At 43.4% G+C, this 22,675-nt stretch overlaps 1 protein-coding gene across 3 annotated transcripts in view; it reads right to left on the bottom strand.

Moving 5' to 3' along the window:
• The window catches only part of HUNK (hormonally up-regulated Neu-associated kinase), a 58,883-nt gene that overhangs the window by 35,276 nt on the left and 932 nt on the right, over nt 1–22,675 (bottom strand). For 2 of the 3 annotated variants that reach the window (XM_065862582.2, XM_065862583.2), the window contains exon 2: nt 4,006–4,298. In XM_065862582.2, coding sequence (XP_065718654.1) covers nt 4,006–4,298 — 293 coding nt within the window. Of the gene's footprint in view, nt 1–4,005; nt 4,299–22,352; nt 22,488–22,675 lie in introns of those variants that run through there. The other variant, XM_065862584.2, reaches the window with a different exon arrangement.

The following is a 22,675-nucleotide window of genomic DNA, read 5'->3' as shown; positions in this document are numbered from 1 at the left end:
AAGACTTTGGTCTGTAGTGCAGGATCTGTCATAAATATTGCATCAGCAGCCAGACTACTGGCACTTAAAATTAATAGGAGGGAAGTTATCAAAGCCAACATGTCAAAGTAGCAGGTACCAAGGCAGGAATCCTGTAGCACCCTGAGCAACTGGATCATATGGCACCACCTTACTCTGCTAGGAAAAGAGATTGTGGAAAAATATATAAACTCTGCTCAAAACCTCAGGTCTTTCAAACTCCTGATCTGCTTTTAATTACAAAATGGCAGTGGAAGGTACAAATATGCTGCCACGAAGACAGAAAAAGGGGGAATACAGAAAGCTATCTTTGCAACCAATACATTATTAAATTCTTTTCTTTGACATCCTGACAGTAATTGCACTGAATGGGATTGAATTTTGTTAAAATTACTTTAAAAGGGTTGTTGAGAATTTCCTGTGGGATGCAGTGGCAAGCACCAAGGCTTTCACTTCATTTTCCCTGTTGTCCTTATGCTCCCCAGGGGCTTATTGTTCATCCTGCTTTTTGACAGCGTGAAGGCCTATGTAAACACCCTCTGGAAAGAGAAAGCTTCACCAGATACTGCCATTTGGGTTTGTTTTCCTCTGTCAGAGGGAAAGATAAATATTCCTACCTGATTCACAGCTCAGCTTGTTGCAAGTATATTTTTAGCCACCAACCAGCTCTTCTGATAGAGAGAATGAAACAAATGATTATATGCAATTATATATAGAATAGTGGCATTTCTTTTTTCAGTGAGCAGCCAAGGAGTCCTGAAACCTGGACACCCTTCACCAAAGATGTAGCTCCTGTACTAAGGAATGTAGAGTCTTCATCCATCATAGCAGATGAAATGTTTATAATTTGAAATACACCTACACAGTCAAACCTGAGTATTTTTGGTTTAACTTCTCTAAATAATTGAGGTTTCTTGAAGTTTTTTAATTTTAGGCTGTTTACACATCGGTGTCTCTTAAAAGAGGCATTTCCATTGAGTTCTGGGTCCCACCTCTTGTCCAGAGCGTTCTTCTGCCATGCCAAGTAAGTCATGGCCGTAAGTCCTGAAGTTCACAGAATAATATTAAGCAAATAATGTAATCAGATTTCATGCAATTTATTTAATCTGGCTTTTTTTCATCCTGAGTTACGGAACAGGGCAAGTATTAGTCCCTGAATGATGCAGACAAAACTGCTGGTGACTTTCGTAATAAAATAGTCAGTGAACACTTCCAATGTGAGTGATGAAAGCATTTGGAGAGAGAAACAGCAGACTGCCTTCTGGCCTAGGATGCTATGTTTTGTTTCACACACAGTGAACGCGAACACCCACAGATCACCATGTAGATGAAAGTGCTGTTATTTTTACCTGTTTTAAAAATAACAACAACAACAGAACATTGCCATTTTATCCAGGGTGAGAATGAATCAGATTTCTGCACTATTTTTCCCCCTCTTCAGGTGCCAAACGAGTAGTCTTTTTAGAGCTGCCACGGTCAAAAGCCTGAGATGCTGAAGGACATCTCCTGGGGTAACTATTATTCTTCCTTCCTCTCTTGCTTGCAGAGAGTCAGAAGAATAAATCTGGATTACTCCAGCAGTGTTTTTCCTGCATCTCTAACACTGTTCTATAGACTTTGTTTGCAGAATAAGTCAAGACATTGAATGGTTAAGCTAGAGAAAATACTTGCAGATATATTTACTGCCTGTGATTCTGACAAATTTTAACAGTTTAAGCAGAACTGGACATGCTCATTATCTGGATGGAAGAATCCCAAGGATGAGCGCTGCACTGTGCTGCGATTTGAGAAATGGAGTGGATGAAGTACACTGCCTTTGGGGTAAGGATTAATCCAACACCATGGGGCTGGACAGAGAGAACTCAGCTGTCAGATGCAGCAGAGTGTATCAGTTATTTCCAGGGCTGCTTCCTCCCTCTGCTCATGAAGGTCCCTCAGCTGCACTCATGTTTGCAGAGGCAGCAGACAGCAGAGGGGGTGAGGGCCAAAATGGCCACGAGCACACAAGCATCCATACAGGAACTCATCCTCACGTTCTCTCTGGACCCCAAAGCCTTGCCTTCTTCCCACCACAGTAGCCTGTTGATTCTAGCTTGTACCAAAAGAGCTATTTTAGTACAAAACATGGGGTTGAATCCTCTCTGAAAAAAACAGGGAATCAAAGCCAAATCTATCAACCCCCATAAGTGCTTCGGCCACCATGCAGAGGGCAAATTTTTCAGGGAGAGGAACTGCTGCTGAACTCAATACTGCTCTCAAAAGCCAAATGCATTCATCTTCTTCCTGCCTGGTTTTCTTCTGCCCACCTCAGAAACTTTGACCTTTTTCCTTCCTCTCTCTGTACGTACCGGATATCAACTGATCCCTTAAAGGAACATTTTCCTTTTCCACACTCCAAATCGTGGGGTTAATAATTTAAAGAGGTCAGCAGTTAAGCTGTTGATAGAGAACCTGCAGAATAGATCTGGTGGCTGCTCAAATATTTATATTGCAGTGGTACCATAAATTTAGCTCAAGATAAGACCTCAGCACACCCGAGGTTGTGTGCGCACACAGCACCTATCCCTGATGGATCACAGAGAACATGCAGAGAGATTCAGGACAAAAAAAAATACAGTTTTCAGAGCACATGGAGTTTCACCAAGCCAGATGCACCCAACAGCATTGCACAGCAGTAGGCAGTTCAACACACAGCTGGGCACAGCTGGAAGAGCTGGCTATGGGCTGCCTTCATGCAGTTTGCAAGCTGCATAGCAGACCTGTGGACGGGTGTGAACCACAGCTCTCCATCAGAGTCATACACAGTCAGTGCAGCCAAGGAAGTTAAGATCCAGATCCTCAAAAGCGTTCATGTGTCTAGATCCTACTATGTGCCTGTGTAACCTAAGAGGATAGGACCTACAGAACTTGCTCAGCATCATGTGGGAAGTATGTGGGAGTCCAGACTTAACACCAGTTGGCCCAAATTTAGAAAGCAGAGCCTCCTTCTTAGACAAGACCCTATAAATACACCAATGAAAGGAAAAAGAGACATAGTGGCTCAGACCAAAGATCCACCCAGCCCACCATCCCCCTGTCTCCATACCAGCCAAGAACACATAAGTGGAGAAAGGAACAGGGACATGCAATCCCATGTGACATCTCCACCTGTACTCTCCTAGCCTCTACCACTTGCTGCTCAGGGACTTCACACAGAGGTAGCTACTCCTTATTCAGCAACCCTCTGTAGACTTCTCTCTGATGAACTTGTTTCTCCTTGAGCCCAGGTAAACTTTTAACTTCACAGCATCCTCCTCCTGCAAGGAGATCCACATCCTGCCTATACACTGATTGAACAAAGGTCCTGAAGGAAGAAAGCGATGTATCACAACACTCTGCATCTCTCCTGAGAAGACACTGCGAGATGAACAGCTGCATACTCTGCATTGTCCTGTACAGTAATCAAACTTGTGAGGTCCTGTGGGGACAATATAAGCAGCAGAAAGAGCAGAGAGGTAGAAGCAAGGGGGACTTCTGTGGTCCCATTCAGGCTTTGTCCCAGCTGTGTCACTGTGAGACTTTAGGCAAATCAGTTCATCTCCCCATACTGCTGTATTTCCACCAGCAAAACAACAGACACAACCACCTCCTCAAAGAAATAGTATAATGATTCATTAGTTAATATTGGTACAGTGCTTCGAAGAGGCAAAATAGTGCTACTTGCAGGAAAAGAGTCCTACTTTTGGAAAGCACAGGCTTATCTTTAAGAACATGGAGTCAGCACAGCTCCTGTGTGCTCACCTGGAGTCACACACTTATTTTGGTGCTTTCTGCGGATACTTTCTGATGTCTACAATACGAGCATCTAAACAACGTAACGACAATTAGCCAAAAAAGCTGTCAGGAACATGTTTTAATAAGAAACACTCCTTAACATACAAATAAATGCCAAAATACCACTTAGAGGCTCTGAGATCAAAAGCCTCTCTGGGTAAAGTTTAAGATTACCTGTGAACTACTCCTGCCCGGTGAAGGTGTTCAACTGCCAGGATAAGCTGCCGGATATATTTGCGCGCTTCGTGTTCCTCAAGCCTTTTTTTCTCGTAGATCTTGTGCATCAAGTTGCCACCAGGGCACAGCTCCATGACAAGGTAGTAGCTGTTTTCAGTTTCGAGTATATCCAGCAGCTGAGCAATATTTGGGTGGCGGATCATTTGCTGGATCTGCCCTTCCCTTCGCAGATTCTTGGTGACATAAGTGTCTTTTTTGGCTCTTTTCTTGTCAATTACTTTCACTGCCACCTATTAAAAAAAAAAACAGAGGAGAGCGGATTGTTAGCCCTCACACTGATGATTTATTTCTCTAACCTTGTATAAATAACATTTTTTAAAAATAATCAAAAATATGTCAGTCTCAATAGATACACCATGGTTTCAGGCACAACTGCCCAGGTCAGTGAGATAGCATTTTTCCAGACCCACTGACAATTTCTTTCTTTATTCTCTTGTATGATGACAGACAAAAGTTACTGCAAGGAAACAGGTAACAAAGGAGAAGAGACAAACACATTAACCATACCCAAACAGCACACTCCATACTGGGAATTTATTTTATCTATTTTCCCAGAAAGTCTTCAAGCCGGTGTTTACAAGTTTTAAGTGTAATTTTTGGCTTTTCCTAGTGTTGGATATACGACTTGAGATTATATGCTTCCATGACAAGTTTCTTAAAATATAGCCAAGTGTTAGTTTTGCATGATTAAACAGAATAAAAACATACTAAGAAAAACAAAATTTTTGTACCACTCTCTCGGCACATTTCTGTTTTCTCTTTTAAAATCCACATGAAAGATGATCTCCTTGTGACGTCTAGAACCGAGCAACTCCACAAAACCCAAGAAGGCTAAACTTTTTCTTTTTAATGCAGGTTCTCAGTGGCACACCTGCTCACAGCTGTCCAAGTCAAATGAAGCCCGTCATGAAAGTACATAATAAACCTAAGGGAACTCTGTGCCACAATCTACATCACAGCACATGCTAGTGCCTATCCAAGTGCCTTCCGTCTCCTTGTCCTTGCAGAATGCCACATGAGAACAAAAGGATGGGATTGGCTACAATATCACTCTGTTCTACACCTAAAAAATCTGGTTCCTTTTATTGTTTTAACGGATTGACTAAATCAGGGGTGTCAAACTCATTTTTACTGGGGGCCACATCAGCATCACGGCTGCCTTCAAAGGGACGAAAGAAATTTTAGGACCGGATAAATATAACTACTCCTACATTTATGAACAGGAGTACAATATACATATAAGATATGATAAAAGTATCTGCCTTTTTCTGTCTGAAATTTATAGACATTTCTTGAGATTTCTTATTTAGATTGGGTGCTGCAGACAGATTGGGTGCCCCAGACAAAGATTTAACAGCTTGTGCCAGGCTGAGCAACAAAAGGCTCCATAAAATCCTCCTCCCGGGCTCCTCATTTCCTCAGAGCTCTGCAACAAAGGGAGTTCTTCACCACACACATCCAGACCCCACAGCTCCCCCATCGTTATCCAAGTGACAGCTGCTTGTTTGTCAGGATTAGAGTGGGGGAAAAGTGGTGCTTGGCATTCCTGCCCGACGCTGAATATTACATGATGTGAATGGTTCTTCTTTGCATGGGTACAGTCCCAACAAGACCACAGAAAATGCCACATCTGCCCCCCCAGAGAGAGGCACAAAGATGCTGCACCCACATCTCTGCTGTCTGCTTTGATTTGGCCTTGGAGGAACCCCCACATTACCTTACTCATACAACGAGAAGAAATAACAAATGTGGGGAAAACCTCAGAGTTTTATTTACCACAGCCTTAACACTCAGACAACAGAACAAGCCCAAGAGGCTTCCCTCCATCTCCAGCTCATACATCATCCCCCTCATGGCTGATGAACTAGCTACTCACAGCAAACTCACTTGCAACTATGGCAAACCCTACTGTGACAATCCACAGCACTGTGGGCTGGTGGGCTTAAGCAACAGGGAGACAAACTTAGCCAGAACGTTTCTGGCTGCCTTCGTAACTTGAGAAAGTGCCAAGCACACAACAGCTCCCGGTCTGACTAGCCTTACCTCTGTTTTTTTCTGCAAGCAAAGTTTAAATTAGCAAATATTTTCTTCTTCCTTTAGAGAACAAAACAACACAAAAAATACGGTCTGGAAATACGGTAACAAAAATAGATCCATACCCTTTGACATGAATGCCCTGGAATCAAAGTCAAGTTTCATCAGCAGAGGAATTGAAGAATAAAACCACAGGAGTTGGGGCTTCATAGTCTGTGCTAAGAGCCAGAAGTCAGTATCACTGGGCATGTTATTAACTGGATATATTTCTGCTGCTAAAAGATCATTCTGATTAAATACCCTTGATAAAGAGATAAGGCTAAACACCACACACAAGACAGCCACCTGGGTGAAGCCCTGAGCACCATCAGACCATAAACGCCTGGAAGCTGCATTCCTGACTAGTCACATTAAAGAAAGATCATTTACTCATAAGATAAAACAACAGGTAAATTGGAGCTTAACTTCACCATTTTTGAAAGCCCCAGGTGATTCACCAAGGAAACAGTCTTAAATTAGTACATTCTTCTATATAATAAGGTATAACTGAGAACACATAGGCTTGCACGGATTATTTAGGCAGAAAACCACAGAAGTCATTCTGGTGAGGACAAATTCATGGGTTACAGAAACATGAGATGCCAGATCGTTTGCTGGCAGCACCACATGATCTCTGCAAAAAATTTTTCAAAAAGCCAAAAGAAAAAAAGCTGATATTTTCCACAGCTGCAGGATACGAAACATGGAGTATTAAGAGTATGGTGCAGTAATCTGTTACCCATATCGATAAGTCATCCCCAATTCATTGACCAAAAAAAGCACTTTACATGTGTACACATCTGCTGCCCAGGCTGAGCACAGCTGTGGAGATGGGGCAGTCAACTGACCCAAGGAGACAGAGCCAACTACATGACTACCTGATGACTTTTTTTACTATCACAAAGAATTAGCTTTCTGTGCCTTAGAGACAAATTTTCTCCTTGATTTTGACAGATACTTGGTCAGGTATCCTACCTATCCCACAAGACAAGCAAAGCTGCTTTCAGAGCCACCCCTGACTCCAAGCTACCTTGCTCCCTCCAAGGCCTCTTGCATCGGGTCTGACAGATCCACCAGCACAGCTGACAGAGCTGACAAAAGTCGAAACAACAGTTTTGCTTTGGCCACAGCCTTACATAGGGGAAAAGAGAAGAGTGAAAGACCAGGCAAGGCTAGGACAGACTTGCACATCCCACAGTAGGAAGGAAACCTGCTTCATGTGATATTGCTTGCTCCTGGGACAGATGCGCATGGGACTTTGCATCCTCTCCCAGGTCTGTCCTGCAGCACAGGGCACCCCGGAAAGATCGCAGAGAGATGCCCACCCACTTTCCACCTCAGGAACTATTGAAGAGCCAGGGTCTTTAAAGAAACCTCTCTGTATCTATCTATCTACCTCCCTGTACTCAGTGCTAGTGAGGCTGCACCTTGAATACTGTGTTCAGTTTTGGGCCGCCCACTACAGGAAAGACACTGAGGTGCTGGAGAGAGAGTGCAGCAGAGGGCAACGAAGCTGGGAAAGGCTCTGTGTATGCATACACCTGAAAGTTTCTACTCCTTCAGAAGGAAAATGCATTCAGTAGAGAAAACACGGTAGATGTTAGATAACCATAAAATAAACACGTTTGAGCTTTCACAGCCTGCCCAAGACATGCCAGTTATTTAGTCTTGCTCTCCCAAGTTTCAAGCAGAGGCTCTTTGTCTCTGCATCATGCTTATCTCCTGACTTGCATTCTTGGCCTATATTGGCACAGAAATAAAAAAATAAATGATAAAACAAGTAATTACTCTGTGAATATGTTGCAACAGTGGCTCTTGACATTCGACACTTTGCTTTTGGCTAAACCTTCGCTGTGTAAATAAATGAATGGTTTAGGTTATTCTGTGTTATGAGATACAAAGATGAGTAATAGGACATATTTTTGGTTCCTGAGTCCTAGAATTATACTCTTGGAATGAATTACTTTCCTGAAGTTTATGGTGTGACACATCATATGAGCAATTGCTGCTTTTCTCTATCGTTGCACTAAAATAGTTCAGATTGGGCTAAAGCACACTGAAGCAGAGGTGAGGGGGAAGCACAAGCACCCCTTTTCTCCCCAGATCCTTGGAGGAGACAGTGACACTGGTTACTGAACCAAGCAGCTAAAACACCATCAGCAAATACAGGCACGTGTCATCACCCAAACAAAGGCACACATTTGACACACACGGGCGGAGGATTTTTGCCAGCTGGTGTCTTAGGAGGGTTTGTGAATCTGCAAGAGAGAGAGGCGGAGGGGTGGAGCTGACTGGCACCAAACTGCACAAAAACAGTCACAGCAAGGCCCTGAGAAAAAGCAAGAACAGACAGTTTAAAGGACCAAACATTGCCTGGAGAAGTCTGGGAGCCAGGGCTTCGGTTGCTAGATCACTGCTGTATCCAGAGAAAACACGTTTTGCATCCTCCTTGTAAACAGTCATGCCTCGACATATGAAACTGCAACAAAGCATGGCAAGTGGTTAACACACATACTAAGGGTGCCCCAGCGTAGCATCCATGTGCCCGTACAAGAGGCACATTTCATGGTGGGCAGCTTCCCAGACCTGTGCCCTGACAGCAGGCCGAGCCCATGGCAGGTCTCCCTCTACCTAGCTTTCCCTGGTGAATCAAGCTTCAACCAGTTCAGATTCCATCTGAATAAAAACCACGTAATAACCACATATCCAGCAGTGACTTCAGTCACACGATATGTTAGCACTCAGGGAACCCAGGTCTGAGTTCAGTCTCGGGTTTGTTGCTCACCTCAATGGCAGCGAGCCCTCAGGAAGCACCTCAATGGCAGCAAGTCCCCCTGATTGCCAGAAAATGGGTTTTTGCAATGGCCTGTTTGCCAAGTTGAAGTCAAGATGTTTTGAACAATACATCAGATGCTTGCAATAACATCTGGAAGAATAACCTCATAACAATGGCCCTGCCTGGCAAATAATGTTATAACATGTTTAACTTTACAGAGAACAGAAGATCGCACATGACCTTGCAAAATCAGGGTATGACATTTTGAGGACTTTTTAAGAGTTTTCTCCACTTACCCAACCACCTGAATTGTTTCCTTCTGCAAATTCTTTCTTAACTTTAAATAAGAGGAAGGCAGCGCCTGCAGAGCTCTGCCAAAGGGAGCTCCAGCTGAATTGAGAGGAAACCGGATTGAATAAGAATCCAGCAAGCACTGTGGGATTTGGCCAGGAGAACAACATAGCACAAGAGAAATCACTTCAATTAGTGAAGGGATTATTCAACTATTGGAAGGACAACCCCCCTGCCTTTTTTTTTTAATTTTTCATTCTCCTCCTCTTTTTGTTTCTGCCAGAGTCTACTTCTGGCAGACCTGCTGGAGATGAAGCCAAGCCAGGCAGCAGTGCTGACTCCCAGCACTGTCCTGGGCCATGGGAGGCCTGGTGCACCCTGATCGTTCAGATGAAGTTCAGAGCTGCAGGCTACAAGGTGCAGCTCGGGGGATGTCAGTGGAAAAGCCTTAGACTTGGATTTCTGCACCTAACTGTGCTGTCTGGTTTAAGCCTAGCCAGGAGAATGAGGCGAAGAGCCAGACCAAGTATGCGGTTTATAGCCACCGTTAGTACAAGCCCATCTCTAGCTCTTTTTTTAAGTGCCCAGGATGACTTATTCAATGAATTCTTTTTATTTTCTTCTTTTCAGTGTCTGGCATCACTTGTAGCTTGCTTTGTATTTACCACAGTTCTCACCACAAAAATCTGAGCTTAGTTTTCAAAACTGGCTGGTGATTTCGGGTGGCCAATTCAAATCATATTAAACAGACCTAACTTTGAAGCCTGCAGGGATGTCAGCACAGTTCTGAAAGCAATCCCTTCAAAGGTATCTCAGTTTGGGCAACCAACCAGCTTTTCACCACTGAATCCAAGGATTAGAAAATGCCAACTTCATTCACTGGGTAGCATTTATTCTTTCCTTTAGCTGTTACAGTTTTTCAAATTTTCACAGTAGAGCAAAGAAATATTTTTTTTATATAAGCAAGTTCCAATATTTTAAGAAATAAAGCATTAAAAGAGGATCACCCAAGCAAATGCATATCAGAAAACAATAAACTGTACGCCTTCAGAAAGAACCACACAGGTCCCACTCAGGACAGAGAGAAATCACAGCTCTTCCGTTAGGACCATCAGACACAGATGACTCATGACACCACCACAGTAAAACAAACTTAACTTTCACCATGGGACTAAACACAATGAAACTGTTACGAAAGGTAAGATCCTTGACGTTAGGCATTTGCCAAATTATCTTATTAGCCGATAACCACCCAATTCAGAGTAAGTCTGAAGAGGTTTCCAGGTCAGCATTTTTGGTGGGACTCCCTTTGGCTATCCTGCTTGGATTCCCAGTTCCCTAACAAATGTTAGCATCCTATTCCGCTTTCAGGAACAGCTTTCAAAGAAAACTATAGAGTACTTCTGAAAGTATCACAAAAAGGTAACCACTCGCTAACCCTTCTTACAGTTTAGCCATTCACTTCACGGGAGCCAGCAATCCTCCAAACCCACAGCAATGTGCAAAGGCAGACTCCTCCACAAGAATAACACCTGTCCTACTTATCGAGAAAAGAACCACCATTCAGTGATAGCCATCTGATACCTTTTATATTTACCTTGTATGCTTGCTACAAATAGAATAGGGGGGACAGAGGCTGAGTTAACCATGTGCATGCATGTGCACATACATGCACTGTGAAAAGGCTGCTCAGTAGCTATACAATTAGAGATGCATTGAGGTTTTACGTTAAAAGAAGCAGTACCATCTCTTTGCTTCACACTGGAGTGGCTGTGTTCGGTCTGATGGTTTTTGTATCTGCTCTTTGTAAGACAGCTGAACATATAGTTTCTCTTTTGGATTTGCCCTGATAAAAGTGAAATCAACAATGAAAAAAGGTAGAGAGGAGGTACTTCTGTTAAAGTATTCTCTTTTTTTCTGAGTCTCTGACAGCATAAGCCAAGAGTTTTGAGCTTAGTAATACACAAAACCAGTTGCCGTGGACAAGTACAGGATAAATGTCTGAGCAGGCAGGAGGCCACTCTCTCTGTTAGCAGGCTAGACAGAGTCAGGAAAGCTTCAGTGCCTGAAGGAATGTGAACTCTTCTAAATAAGAAAGTAGATCTGAGTAAACTCACTCGTATACTTCAGATTCAAGGTAGTTTGAACAGAAGGAATTAAATCGTTAGGGGATTAAAAAAAAAAAAAATTAAAAAATCTTAACTTACCTACAACCCAAAGACAACAGTATCCAGCAATGCAGAAAAGGATTCAGGAGTACTTTAGATAAGCAAATGAACATAAGCTCTCTTGATGCCACAGCCAACTTAAACATAATCCCTAAAAGCATAAGCAGGATGTATTTGTTAAAGTAAGAAAAGGTATTAATTACACCTGTCCAAGGCACTGGGAACTATTATTAGATTACTGTATCCAGTTCTGGTGCCAGGAATTAAAAAATAATGTTAAAAATTTGGAATGAGTTCTGAATAGAGCTTCAGGAACAGTTTGAGGTCCAAGGACTGCTTGTCGTAGTAACTGACTGAAGCTCAAAATACTTAATTAGGAGAATGTTAAGTACTAACTTGATCATTTTCTGCAAGTACCTACATGAGGAAAAGATCTCTGATAACAGAAAGATCTCTAATCTAGCCAAATAAAAATTAACTTTGCAAAAGGTAGGTTGGGCAAACTCAGGCTATAACCATGATCCACGTTTTTTAGGCGTGGTGAAGTAATGATAGAAACATCTTATCTTACTGAGATTAATGTAGGTCTTGAATTTTTCCCCCCTCTCTGAAAAGTAGGCAATAGATCAACACAACATTGATACAGATACTCCTGAAGAGAATACCATGGCTCATCTTCTATAGGAAGTCAGGCCTTATGATTGCTGTGATCCCTTCGGGCTTCAGTGCCTGCATACACATGAGAAGGGTCTCTGGTCCTGGCAGAGAGTGGGGGGACAAGACATGACACAGAATGGTGGGGTTTGACCTTGGCAAGACACTCTGGGAGACATCAGCAGACACATCAAGGGATGCAAATTTTACAGGCTCTCTCTAACATCCTTTATGGAGCTCCTCAGCACAGAAGACAAAGTGTCACATAGAGTCATGCAAATATTGATGCTGCTGCAGACAGCCCAGCTCACCCACGAATCTGCTGCCTACTGTATCAGCACAGTCAAATTAGCGTTTCGACAAGGAGACAGAGTTTTAATGTGTTGAGGCACTGGTGTCTGTAAGGACACATTATGGTGTTGCTCCCGCTATTCTAAGAGCGAAGACAGACCACACAAAGGTTTTAAGGCTGTCAGTATTGTAAGACTGTGTGCACGGACTCCTCAGGGCTTCCTCACACTCTGCCTTAGTGCCCTTCCACATGGTACGGCATTCCCTGTATTTCTGCAGCTCTTCCTTCCTTTCCCTCTTACTTCAGTCAGGAAGGAAGGAAACAAAGCGGAGCCAATTGCTGATTTAACACATGACTAATGCCTTGTCTGATGTGGTCCATTTCCACAGAGCAGCTCAGCTTCACTGGAAGAAAGCTGTTCTTGGCCAGATTTCTCTTCAATGTGCTTTTTACTTCACATCATATTTATGGGTAACTTCACACCATACTTCATGGGCAACTATTGTTATCCTCTCCCAGACACGCTTCTACACTGCTGGTTCCATAAAGCCAGCTGTGCCCTCACCCTCATCTTCTGTTTCACTCCCTTTTCAAGCAACTGAAAGAAAGACATTCTTATCTGCTAGTGTCTCTGCCACATGAATGGCCAGACCTTCAGAGCACAGGGACCAGCAGGTTCTGAGGCAAGGAAGATGCCATAAATCTGGCCCTACCCAGCTGCTCTGAACAGAAACACCCATGAATCACATTTTCCCTTGGTGCTGTATGTCCCAAGCAGCAGAATTTTTACATTGCATGGATGCCACAGAGTCAGAGCACAGCCCAGCAGCCTGAGAAGCAGGAACCTGTGCAGCTACAGCACAGCCCCATCCACAGGAAGGAACCCATGGCTCGTCCTGAGGGGGTCATGAAGGGGATCTATCTTACCTCTGTCTCTGGCAGAAGGTAACCAATTCCAGTGACCTTCCTACCACTCTCCTGGCCAACTAATTAATGGGGCAGCCATAACTGCATCTCCTGAGGTACAGGAGCGTATTTTTACCTCCCTGGCCTCTAAATTTATCTACACAAGTCAAGAGAGATTACACAGAGACTGATGGAAGCAGTGGCAGCAGAAAGCCAGACACAGAGATACGTGAGGATGCACTAAAGAGGTTCCAAAAGAAATCCTTACAAGCTTGTCAAAACCAGCCTCCAGGCCAGAGACATCCCCTGCAAGGAGAAAGTGTGTTTGCCTTGCCATTTGCATGTGAAATATTCATCAGGTATCACTTTCCAAATATGAGCTGTTTTTCAGAAAGGGGCTGTTCATAAGGCAAGACTGACATGCTGAAATACCGCCCAGTACTTAATGTGAAAACTCTTTGAGCTCAAGGTACGACCAGCTAACGTGACAGACACTTTTCAGGGCCTGTCACACAGGGGCATGGGGATCCTGACGTGTAGTCACTGCAGCAGATGGAAACCCCATTCAGAGCAGCAAGGTCCTTACTTCACATCGATGGAAGCTGATGGCTGCTCACAACCCCTCACAGAGAAGGTTGGTGTGAGAACTGCTGGAAAACAGAGGTCTCCTCCACCCCAACATGGCCCTGGTGAGCTGTCAGGACAAGAAGCAGCCACCAGAGCTGAAGCACAGTTGATGCCTTGGTCGCAAACAAACTGTATCCCATCTAGCTGTTTCTGACAAACCATAACTTGCCTTCTGAATGCTGAAAACGTCTTCTGTCACAGTGAGAGGGATGAAGATCTCGGGTTACGCATGGGGAAGCAAAAGCAGAGGAGCGAGACCAAATGACATTCCTCCAACACTGATCCCTATGGGAGAAACCCGGCAGCTCATGCCGCTTCCCATTTTCCTGATCTCAGATTCATAATGTGTCTCATATTAAATAGTCCTCGTTTCACATTTTAGTGATCAAATGCAGAACCAGACTTACGGAAGACTAAGTGTCCCTGATTTAAAGTGCTTTTATACTAATACATCTGTATGGCTTTAAGGAGTAAAAAAACAACAAAAAAACCCATAAACAAACAAAGGAAAACAACAACAAAAACCCAAGAGCCACTGCTTTTCAGGCCCAGGTAATACCCTCCTCCTTTTTAGTGATTTAAAACACAGTCAATAAAACATTTACAACTGTTTGGAGTCAAGAGAAGGGTGTCTCCTATAAAGTTTTTTATATATAAATAATATGTTCTCTCCCTTAGCTCTGTGGACATTATTCACAGAAAATAAATTTATTCTCTGTAAAAAAAAAAAAAAAAAAAAAAGTTTCCATGACAATCTTCCGCAACAGGCAGAGAGCAAAGGAACTTCATTATATATAACTTCTCTTTTTTTAGTTCTCTTTGTTGCAATGATTTTTCTCATAGCACTAGTAGCACTAATCTTGCACCACAAATGAGAAGAGCCCTGTTGGACTTAGCGTTAAAGGTATTGGACCTAAAGCTCAGCAGCACCATAGTGGAGCAAAGCACTGACAGAAAAAATGAAACTTTGGTCAGGGAAGCACCAGTTCTCTGTTCTGTTTTTGCAGGTGGTCTCCTTGGGAGGCCATGGTAACTCCTCCTAGACTCTGTGAGGATGAGGTTTGATCCTGCTCCCTGCAAGCACCAATCCTAAATGCAGATCAACAGACAGGTTTTGCAGGGATTCACTTTATCAGCTTAGAAACAGGTACCTCCACCCTGGCGTGGGCCCCACAGCCATGCTTGTCATGGTGGCCTCTCTTTTACTCCTGTAAGGCTTACTGGAAAAATCTACCTGGTTTTCTTCATCAGCATGACCTCCATTAGCCCACCAAGAACACTGGCACCACTAAGTTCATACGCTCAAGATTGGCCAACAGAAACCCATCAGGGAAGCACAGCAGAAATGAGAGGTTTGGGTTTTTTGCTCTTCAGCTTATCTGAAAATAACAGCTAAACCAATCTGGAGTTGAAATTATGCAAAGTGTGGCTACATGCCAAGCAGAAAAGTACTTGAGATGGTCTGAATCTAGCCAGTACTGGTTTGCTTTGGTTTGGTTGTATCCCATGCTGCTAGGTGAGCACCAACACTGCAATTCACCTAACTCTTCTTCTGGCTGGTATCTACCTAGTCATTGGCTTGGGACAGTTTTAGATGCTTCTCCATAACCTTATAGAGTACCATAGTCAGCATGTAAACTCTCAGCTTATTTTTCTATTGTTCATACAACACGACAGCTCTGGGTTTAGGCAGACTATCATGATTCAGTTGCCAGAAGGTTTATCACACCATCTCACGACTGCTTTCTTCTGGGGCTATATCCTTGTGACAAATCAGTGCTGCTCACTAATAACATCAATTTTCCCAAGTGCAGGCTAACAAATAACTCACAAGGGCAGATGGGCAAAGATGCCTAATGTGTTATGTCCACCGAAAAGCACGAAGCTATGGTAGCATTCTCCACCTCATTGGTGGAAAAGGAGACATGGCAAACTGCAAGATGTAGGAACAAGACATAACTTAATTACCAAGACATTTATAGGTAACACATGCCTACAAAAACAGGCATACAGCTTTACGTATCATTAAATATGTTAAAAATACAAAACTTGCAAGAACAAATATAAGGATCCAGATGTGTGCACTGCATAAGAACTACACCTGGTATCAATTCAGCCTAAACACTTGGCTTTCCTCAATCCTGCATATGCCACGAAAACTATATCGGTCTATATGAAAAGCAGCACATTGCTGACATGCACTGTTAGTGACGTTCTTAAAACTGCTGAATGTAAACTTTAAAGCAGATTATCTCAAGAGGATAAGCAACTGCCACATGTGCATCAATTCATCTCATTGCAGAACAAGTTGCAAGCTACAGCTGAAAAATATTAAAGCAATCTTCCTGGAAGACAGACTGCACTAATGAACAGGCTTTCTTGTCTATTAAAGCCTATTCCCACTTACGCCAAGTATGCAAGATAGAAAAGGGTTGGAGGGAAGAGTGTGGCTTTATAACAAGTGCCTGATGCAACCAGTCATTCTCCAGATGAACAAACTGTTAACAGGTGATCACATAGCAAACTGAGCAGGTAGGTGCACATCAGCAGTTTGGTGTTTATTCTGCCTTGTGCTCAAGTCCTTGCACACTTCATATAACGTATGGGGGAACACTAATGACACAGCAATCAACCCTCTGGTCCTGCTTCCAGTCAAGTCCTCACTAATGCAATTGCAACCATGACACTGTCCTTCAAATCATTTTCTGAAATATCGTATGTTAACAAAAGCATATACTTAGCAGCTTCAATAAAAATTATGCATCTGCACACACACACACACACACACACAAACCTCTGTGACAAGAAGAGTGTCAAAGCTGTGAATGCAAACACTTAGAAGCAAGGAAATGTCAAAATTCAGGCTCCAGAAACACCCTCATTTTATTCCCTCGGTGCATATAATTAAGAGTGGCATATCATCCAGGTGCAACAGTTGGCAGCTGTTAATAAAAGTGAAAAGCATGCTGGGAGAAAGCCATCATGCAGATTTGTAGTAAGCACTTTTCAAAACAAGGGTTTTTTTTAATAGCGTTAAAATTTGAAAATATGTAGAGAAACGGGTAAAAAGAGAAGTACTAACTAAATACTTAGTGCGAGGAAACAAATGCATCTAGGAAACTCATACACAAGTATCACTGGAGGAAGAACATAAAATAACAGATCAAATTTAAAATTAAAATCCTGTGGTTTTACCCTCTGAGCCACTGAAAGCAATGAAGATATTCCAAGTTTCACAGTTTCACCTGCAATCTCACAATATTTGGGGGGGAAAAAAGGAAAGGGTTGAAATGAAAGACCAGCAACCACCTTAGAAACTTCAACTTCTGTTTGCAATGAAGTACTTCCCAGCCCACTTGGTTGGTAAGAAGGTTTGTAAGTGAAAGTAACCCCACACACACACTCACAGCCCCCAAAACTCAGAAATCAGACAAAGGTAAAAAGTCATAGGACTACATATGAGCATACACCAAATTTCGCAGCTTTAAGTCAGTACTGCCACTTGGGCAACCCTGGATCTTGAGATATGGACAAGGTTGACAAAGCCAAGTCCTGGTGCAGACACCCTCAATGGGAAGCCCCCACCAGCCTTGGTTTCCCAGATGAAGAGTGGCTATGTTGCTGGGAAAGGCATGGTTACCAAGGGCATTAACAGGGAAGATCTCACCTGCCAACACACCAAAAGGCCTTTGGCCATCAAGTCTCCACTCCCTGAGGACTATGGTGGAAGACACAGGAAAACAGTTAATTTAGTCACGGCAAAATTAACACCGTGACATGAGAAAGGATATATAGCATTGTAACAGCTGCTCTTGTCTACTGGCACCACTTGTGTCCATATTTCTCAGCGTCCATTTGCCTATATTCTCTTAAACTGAGAAACTCTGCAAAACAAGTAGCTCCAACCTTTGCTTTGGGTAACAAAGCCCCTGACAGGAAGGGGACAGAGGGGTCTGCAGCAGCAGGGGGCTTGCAGTGGGAATGGGGGTGTGCAGGGCCAGGGACCGACACCGCTGCATATGGACTTCTCTATAGTCTACTGTACATAAACACTGCTAAACCAGACAGACTGTGCCTAGTCATGGGAAGCATTTTAGGAGGCTTGGCTGATGTAAAGCAGGCACATAACCTTCCTGACCACCCCTCCACCTCCCCTGGGCTCCTTGGCAGCAGCTCCAGCCCCAGCTGCTCCACACCTATTGAAAACGCTGGGAGCCACAGCGCTCCCACCGAGCCCATTGAAAAGAGTATCAGGAGGCAAAAGCAGGGCAGGAAGCTCGCACAGAAATGCTCCTGCTATGCCAGTGTATAATTTTGCAGAACGCAGGCAGCGCAACGTGCCACTAGCAGGTGCCCTTTGGAAACGCCTCCCTCCTCCAAGCAGAGCCTACTGGGGCCAAAAGAGGCATTTCCAGCTCCCTGCAGGAAGGCTGCTCTGCCCACCTACCTAACCCAGCACTTCTAGGATGCTCAAATACACCTCTTCTGTTCTGTTGTTGGGTTTTTTTTGCTTCTTTAATACTGAAACACATTCTGAACACAAAACTATTTTGTGAAAAGGCCACTGTTAATATTAATTGCTTTGGCTCCATAGAAGAAACTGGTAAATTGTATTTTTAGACGCTGCTTCCCACTGTTGCAGAAAGGCCTTTGACTAACTGTACCTAAAAATGTTCCTTTCCTGAGCTTAACAATAGCGCTAAAGAAAACGACAAACAAATCTTTTGGTGAATGAGAAATCAAATGATTCAATTTGCTTCAATGACTCTTTTTTGTAGTGCTAAAGATTACACTTAAAAGTAGTTAAACGTAATCTCGGTTTAAGTTTGTTTATAAGAACTTTGGCTCAATGTATTGTCCTTACATTGTCACTACAACTCTATATGAAGTTATTTGGACATTTCACCAGGGTCCACAGAAGGTAACACCATCTATTCAGTCCACCAACAGAGACTCATATGACCTCCACCACATGGCAACATAATCCTAGCTATCTAAAAATGCAACAAAATCGTTATCTTGCAATATCTACCTTTGCCCGATTCCCATCACCCAGCAGTTGACCCTTCTGAGCCCCAAGCAGAAGGCTCAAAACGATCCCAGAATATATTGTGCACAGGCTCCCAAAGTTAGCTGAATACAGCTAACTCAGCGGGGTTTCAGAGCCGCAATTTAAAACTAAATTGGCTTGCTCTTCATAGAGGAACTGTGTTTCCTTAAGATTAGCAATAAAGACTGCCTGAGCCGATCTGACAAATCAGCCTTTTACCCAAAAATGTCAGATTATAGGCTGCGATATTGTTATTCAAAAGCAATGGAAAGAAGAATCTGTTCAACATTCTCCTGCGCTCAGCTAAAATACACATAATTTCATCAGGCACTACCAAACATTTTTCAAACCCAGAAAATAGTAGCATGCCTGCCATTATGGCAACATAAACCGCAAGAAATACTGTAAAAGATTTGAATTAAAGTCCAACGCTAAAGACATTCATAGAGAAAGTTTTAAAATCTCACCTCAGTTCACCCTCTCGTGCTTAGGTGCTTATAGGAGATGCTGATTCACATCCCACACAGGTCACTCAAAATGCATCATCCATCAAACTGTCCGCAAAGCAGCTGGTAAAGTTAACTAGAATTTGGCCCAAAGTATATAACATCCCATGCTCTCTTGAAGACCTCTTTAGCTCCTAGCAATTTCAGAGTGAGGTAATGGCAGATTTTTGGCATCCACTCTCCATTGCCTTGATTCTGTACAATGCATTGTGTCAGTGCGATGGATCCAAGCCTAGCTGGGGACTCACTAATCCACAGATTTCATTTATAAACATACAATTTTCTGAAACAATAATGCACATTAACTCTTCCAGAGTTGCTAAAGTCTGCTGCAAATCAAAACCTGTTTGGGCCTCCCTTGCTGAAGTTAGATATTTTGGTGACCATAATGGTCCAGATCCTGCCAAAATAGCTACCAGACATTAGTAATAAAACCCCTACTTTACACTATTATGGCAATTTTATTGAAATTTAGGCAATACCCTTGTTCAACAAATGGCTTTACCAGACAAAAATCAGTTGTTGGTTTTTTTTTTTTTTCTTTCAAAATACATGTAGGCACTAATCCTGGAATAATAGGCTCATAAAGCATCAGCTCAGAAAAATGCAGCAATTACACTGATCCAGCAAGCTGTCCACGAGAGACAGCTTTGTTTCCACATTTTGCTTCATTGAACTCCACTTGTGAGCACATTAAGTATACACTCCTGCAGAAAAACTTCTCCTCTGCAAGTGAACAGACCAGAAGACTGTACATGAGCAACTTCTGGCTCACCCTATGGAACGGGAGACAGCACCAGGCCCTATCAGAGTGATCTTCTCTTCCAGCCTCTGGAGGAGCTTGGTGTCACTTTTGGGAGATTCTCTTCCAACACAAGTTAAGGGGTAGAGGTGGGTAGGGAGAGATGACAGAAGGGAACAGCTATGTGCAGCTACTGATGCCATGTCTCAGACCCCTTAACTCCAGCATTACTTTGGCCACTTGATGTCTGGAGAAGGAAGTCAGTGCTGAGCGTCACCGAATAGTTTGGCTTGGAAGGGACCTTCAAAGGTCATCTAGTCCAACCCCCCTGCAATGAGCAGGGACAGCTTTGACTAGATCAGGATGCTCAGAGCCCCATCCAGCCTGGCCTTGAATGTCTCCAGGGATGGGGCACCCACCACCCCTCTGGGCAACCTGGGCCAGTGTTTCACCTCCCTCATTGGAAAAAATTTCTTCCTCATGTCTAGCCTGAATCTCCCCTCCTCTAGTTTAAAACCATTACCCCTTGTCCTGTCATAACAGGCCCTGCTAAAAAGTCTGTCCCCATTGGTGTCATCTGGGCTCAGATGTTGGCACTGTCATACCTAACTCTCCAGAGCCTGGTCCGCTGTTCACTGAGATTTCTCTAAAGGCACAAATATAGTGTAATCAATGGATCTGGCCCTTCATGTATCAGGATGCTCTTCTGGAAGCACTTTGCCATGGAAATAAACCATTTCTTATGTAAAATGTCCTATTCCCACAGAGCCTCCTCCCCTGTGGTGGCTCCCCACCCCCACTCCACCTATGCTTTTGCTCCTGATCCTATTCCCACCCTTGCCAGCCTCAGCCTCCTCTTCAACACAGCTTTGCACTCTCAAAGAAAGAAGCCTGGGTAAGCAGATGTTGTTCTTCTTTCCCTTATATCGCAGGCAGAGCTCAGTCGCCCATGCTGGGCTCCATGTAGGCAGAGCTGCCAGCAGCTGTGAGGCACAGCCAGTTTGGGCACGTTTCAGCTGCCTTTGGCTGGAGGACACGTGAAAGCTCGGCAGTGTCCATCAGCTCTCTGCGCGGGGCAAAATTCTCACGTGGGGTAGAAAGCATTCACCCCTCTGGTTAGAGGGAGGAACCTTGCTGAGATAGGACCTCACCTGAAGCAAATCATTAATTGCTCTTGTCTCCTATCCATTAACTCAAATTGCTTATCCATAAATACCTGGAATTAAATAGGTAGATTTTCTGGGAAGGTGGACCTTTGATTAGTCAATTTGAAAGTATGCAACTTATCTTTCACCAACTGAAGTCGACAGCAAGTGCTTCCTTTGATCCCATGGTACAAGATCAAGTCAGACGGAGCTCAGAGATCGTTGTGCCTGTCCACAATGATGGGCACAGTGGCTCAGCAGGAAGGAAGTGTGATTCTCCTAGAGTTTCTGCTTGTCACTTTGTCACAGTGTGTGCTATTCAAAACATCGAGGGGGGAAAAAAAAAAGGCAGCAGGCCTGGGAGCTGAGACAGAGGGATGTGTGTGGTGAGTCTTTTTATTTTTTCCCCTCTTAGCAGACTGAGATAAATGTAGCAATCCAAAAACGAGGAGGTGGGAAGAGCGTGTATGTGCATGTGCCTTTTATCAACTGGAGGATCATTGGATGTATCTGTTACCAAGGAGAAGCACATGCTTGGTAACAGAAGAGAGCAAAATTTCTCTTTTTGCATTCCGGTATGATAATAATCACTAACCTTATCACTTTTCTCATGATGAAATTCAGAGCCCTGTGTTAAATTTCACTCTGTGACAAATTTACTGGAATGAAAAAAAGAAAATACAAAAATCCAAGAATGCAGGAATGCAAACTACCAAGGTGCAATCCTAACAGCAGCATATTCACAGTGATGCCAGAGATGGAGGAAATTACACTGTACTTAGCGCCACTGGTCCAAGGAGCTTTCAGTAACAACAAGGCATCCTGCCTTTTGTACTCCTCTGTTAAGGATCTGATAAAACAGAGCCGAAGTCATATAGCTCAAACAAGTCTTCATTTGTGAGCCCTAGGAGGCTTGTCCTTGCTCTGTTTACCACCCAGCCAAGCCCCTACTACTCTTTATAGCATTATGACATATCCTGATTGATGGGTAAAAGCCTCGACTGCAAGGTTCCATATAAACAAAAAACAGACACCCTCCACAGACTTTTCTTACCAGCACCCGAGGAAAGAAGAAATCCAGAGTGCATCTCGCATCTTTTGCCATGCGATGATACCAACAACTTCTAATCACAGAACTGTACACCCTCCTCCAAACACACGCAGTATCTCCCGTGGCTTTGATGACCAAGAAGTACCTGTATGTATCTACACATTAAACGCCGCGACTGGGCTGCACACAGTGACTGCTCCTCAGCAATACAAGTATTAACATTAAAAACACATTTCTGACCAAAAAAAAAAAAAAGGAAGCAAACAGAATAAAAAAGGAGGGCAGCTCAAGGCAACAGAAGTATTTCAAGAGAAAAGCAAAATTAC

Source organism: Patagioenas fasciata, chromosome 1 (genome assembly GCF_037038585.1).
Source record: "Patagioenas fasciata isolate bPatFas1 chromosome 1, bPatFas1.hap1, whole genome shotgun sequence".
In the NCBI taxonomy this organism is placed as follows: domain Eukaryota; kingdom Metazoa; phylum Chordata; class Aves; order Columbiformes; family Columbidae; genus Patagioenas; species Patagioenas fasciata.
This window is presented reverse-complemented; position numbering and strand designations above follow the sequence as displayed.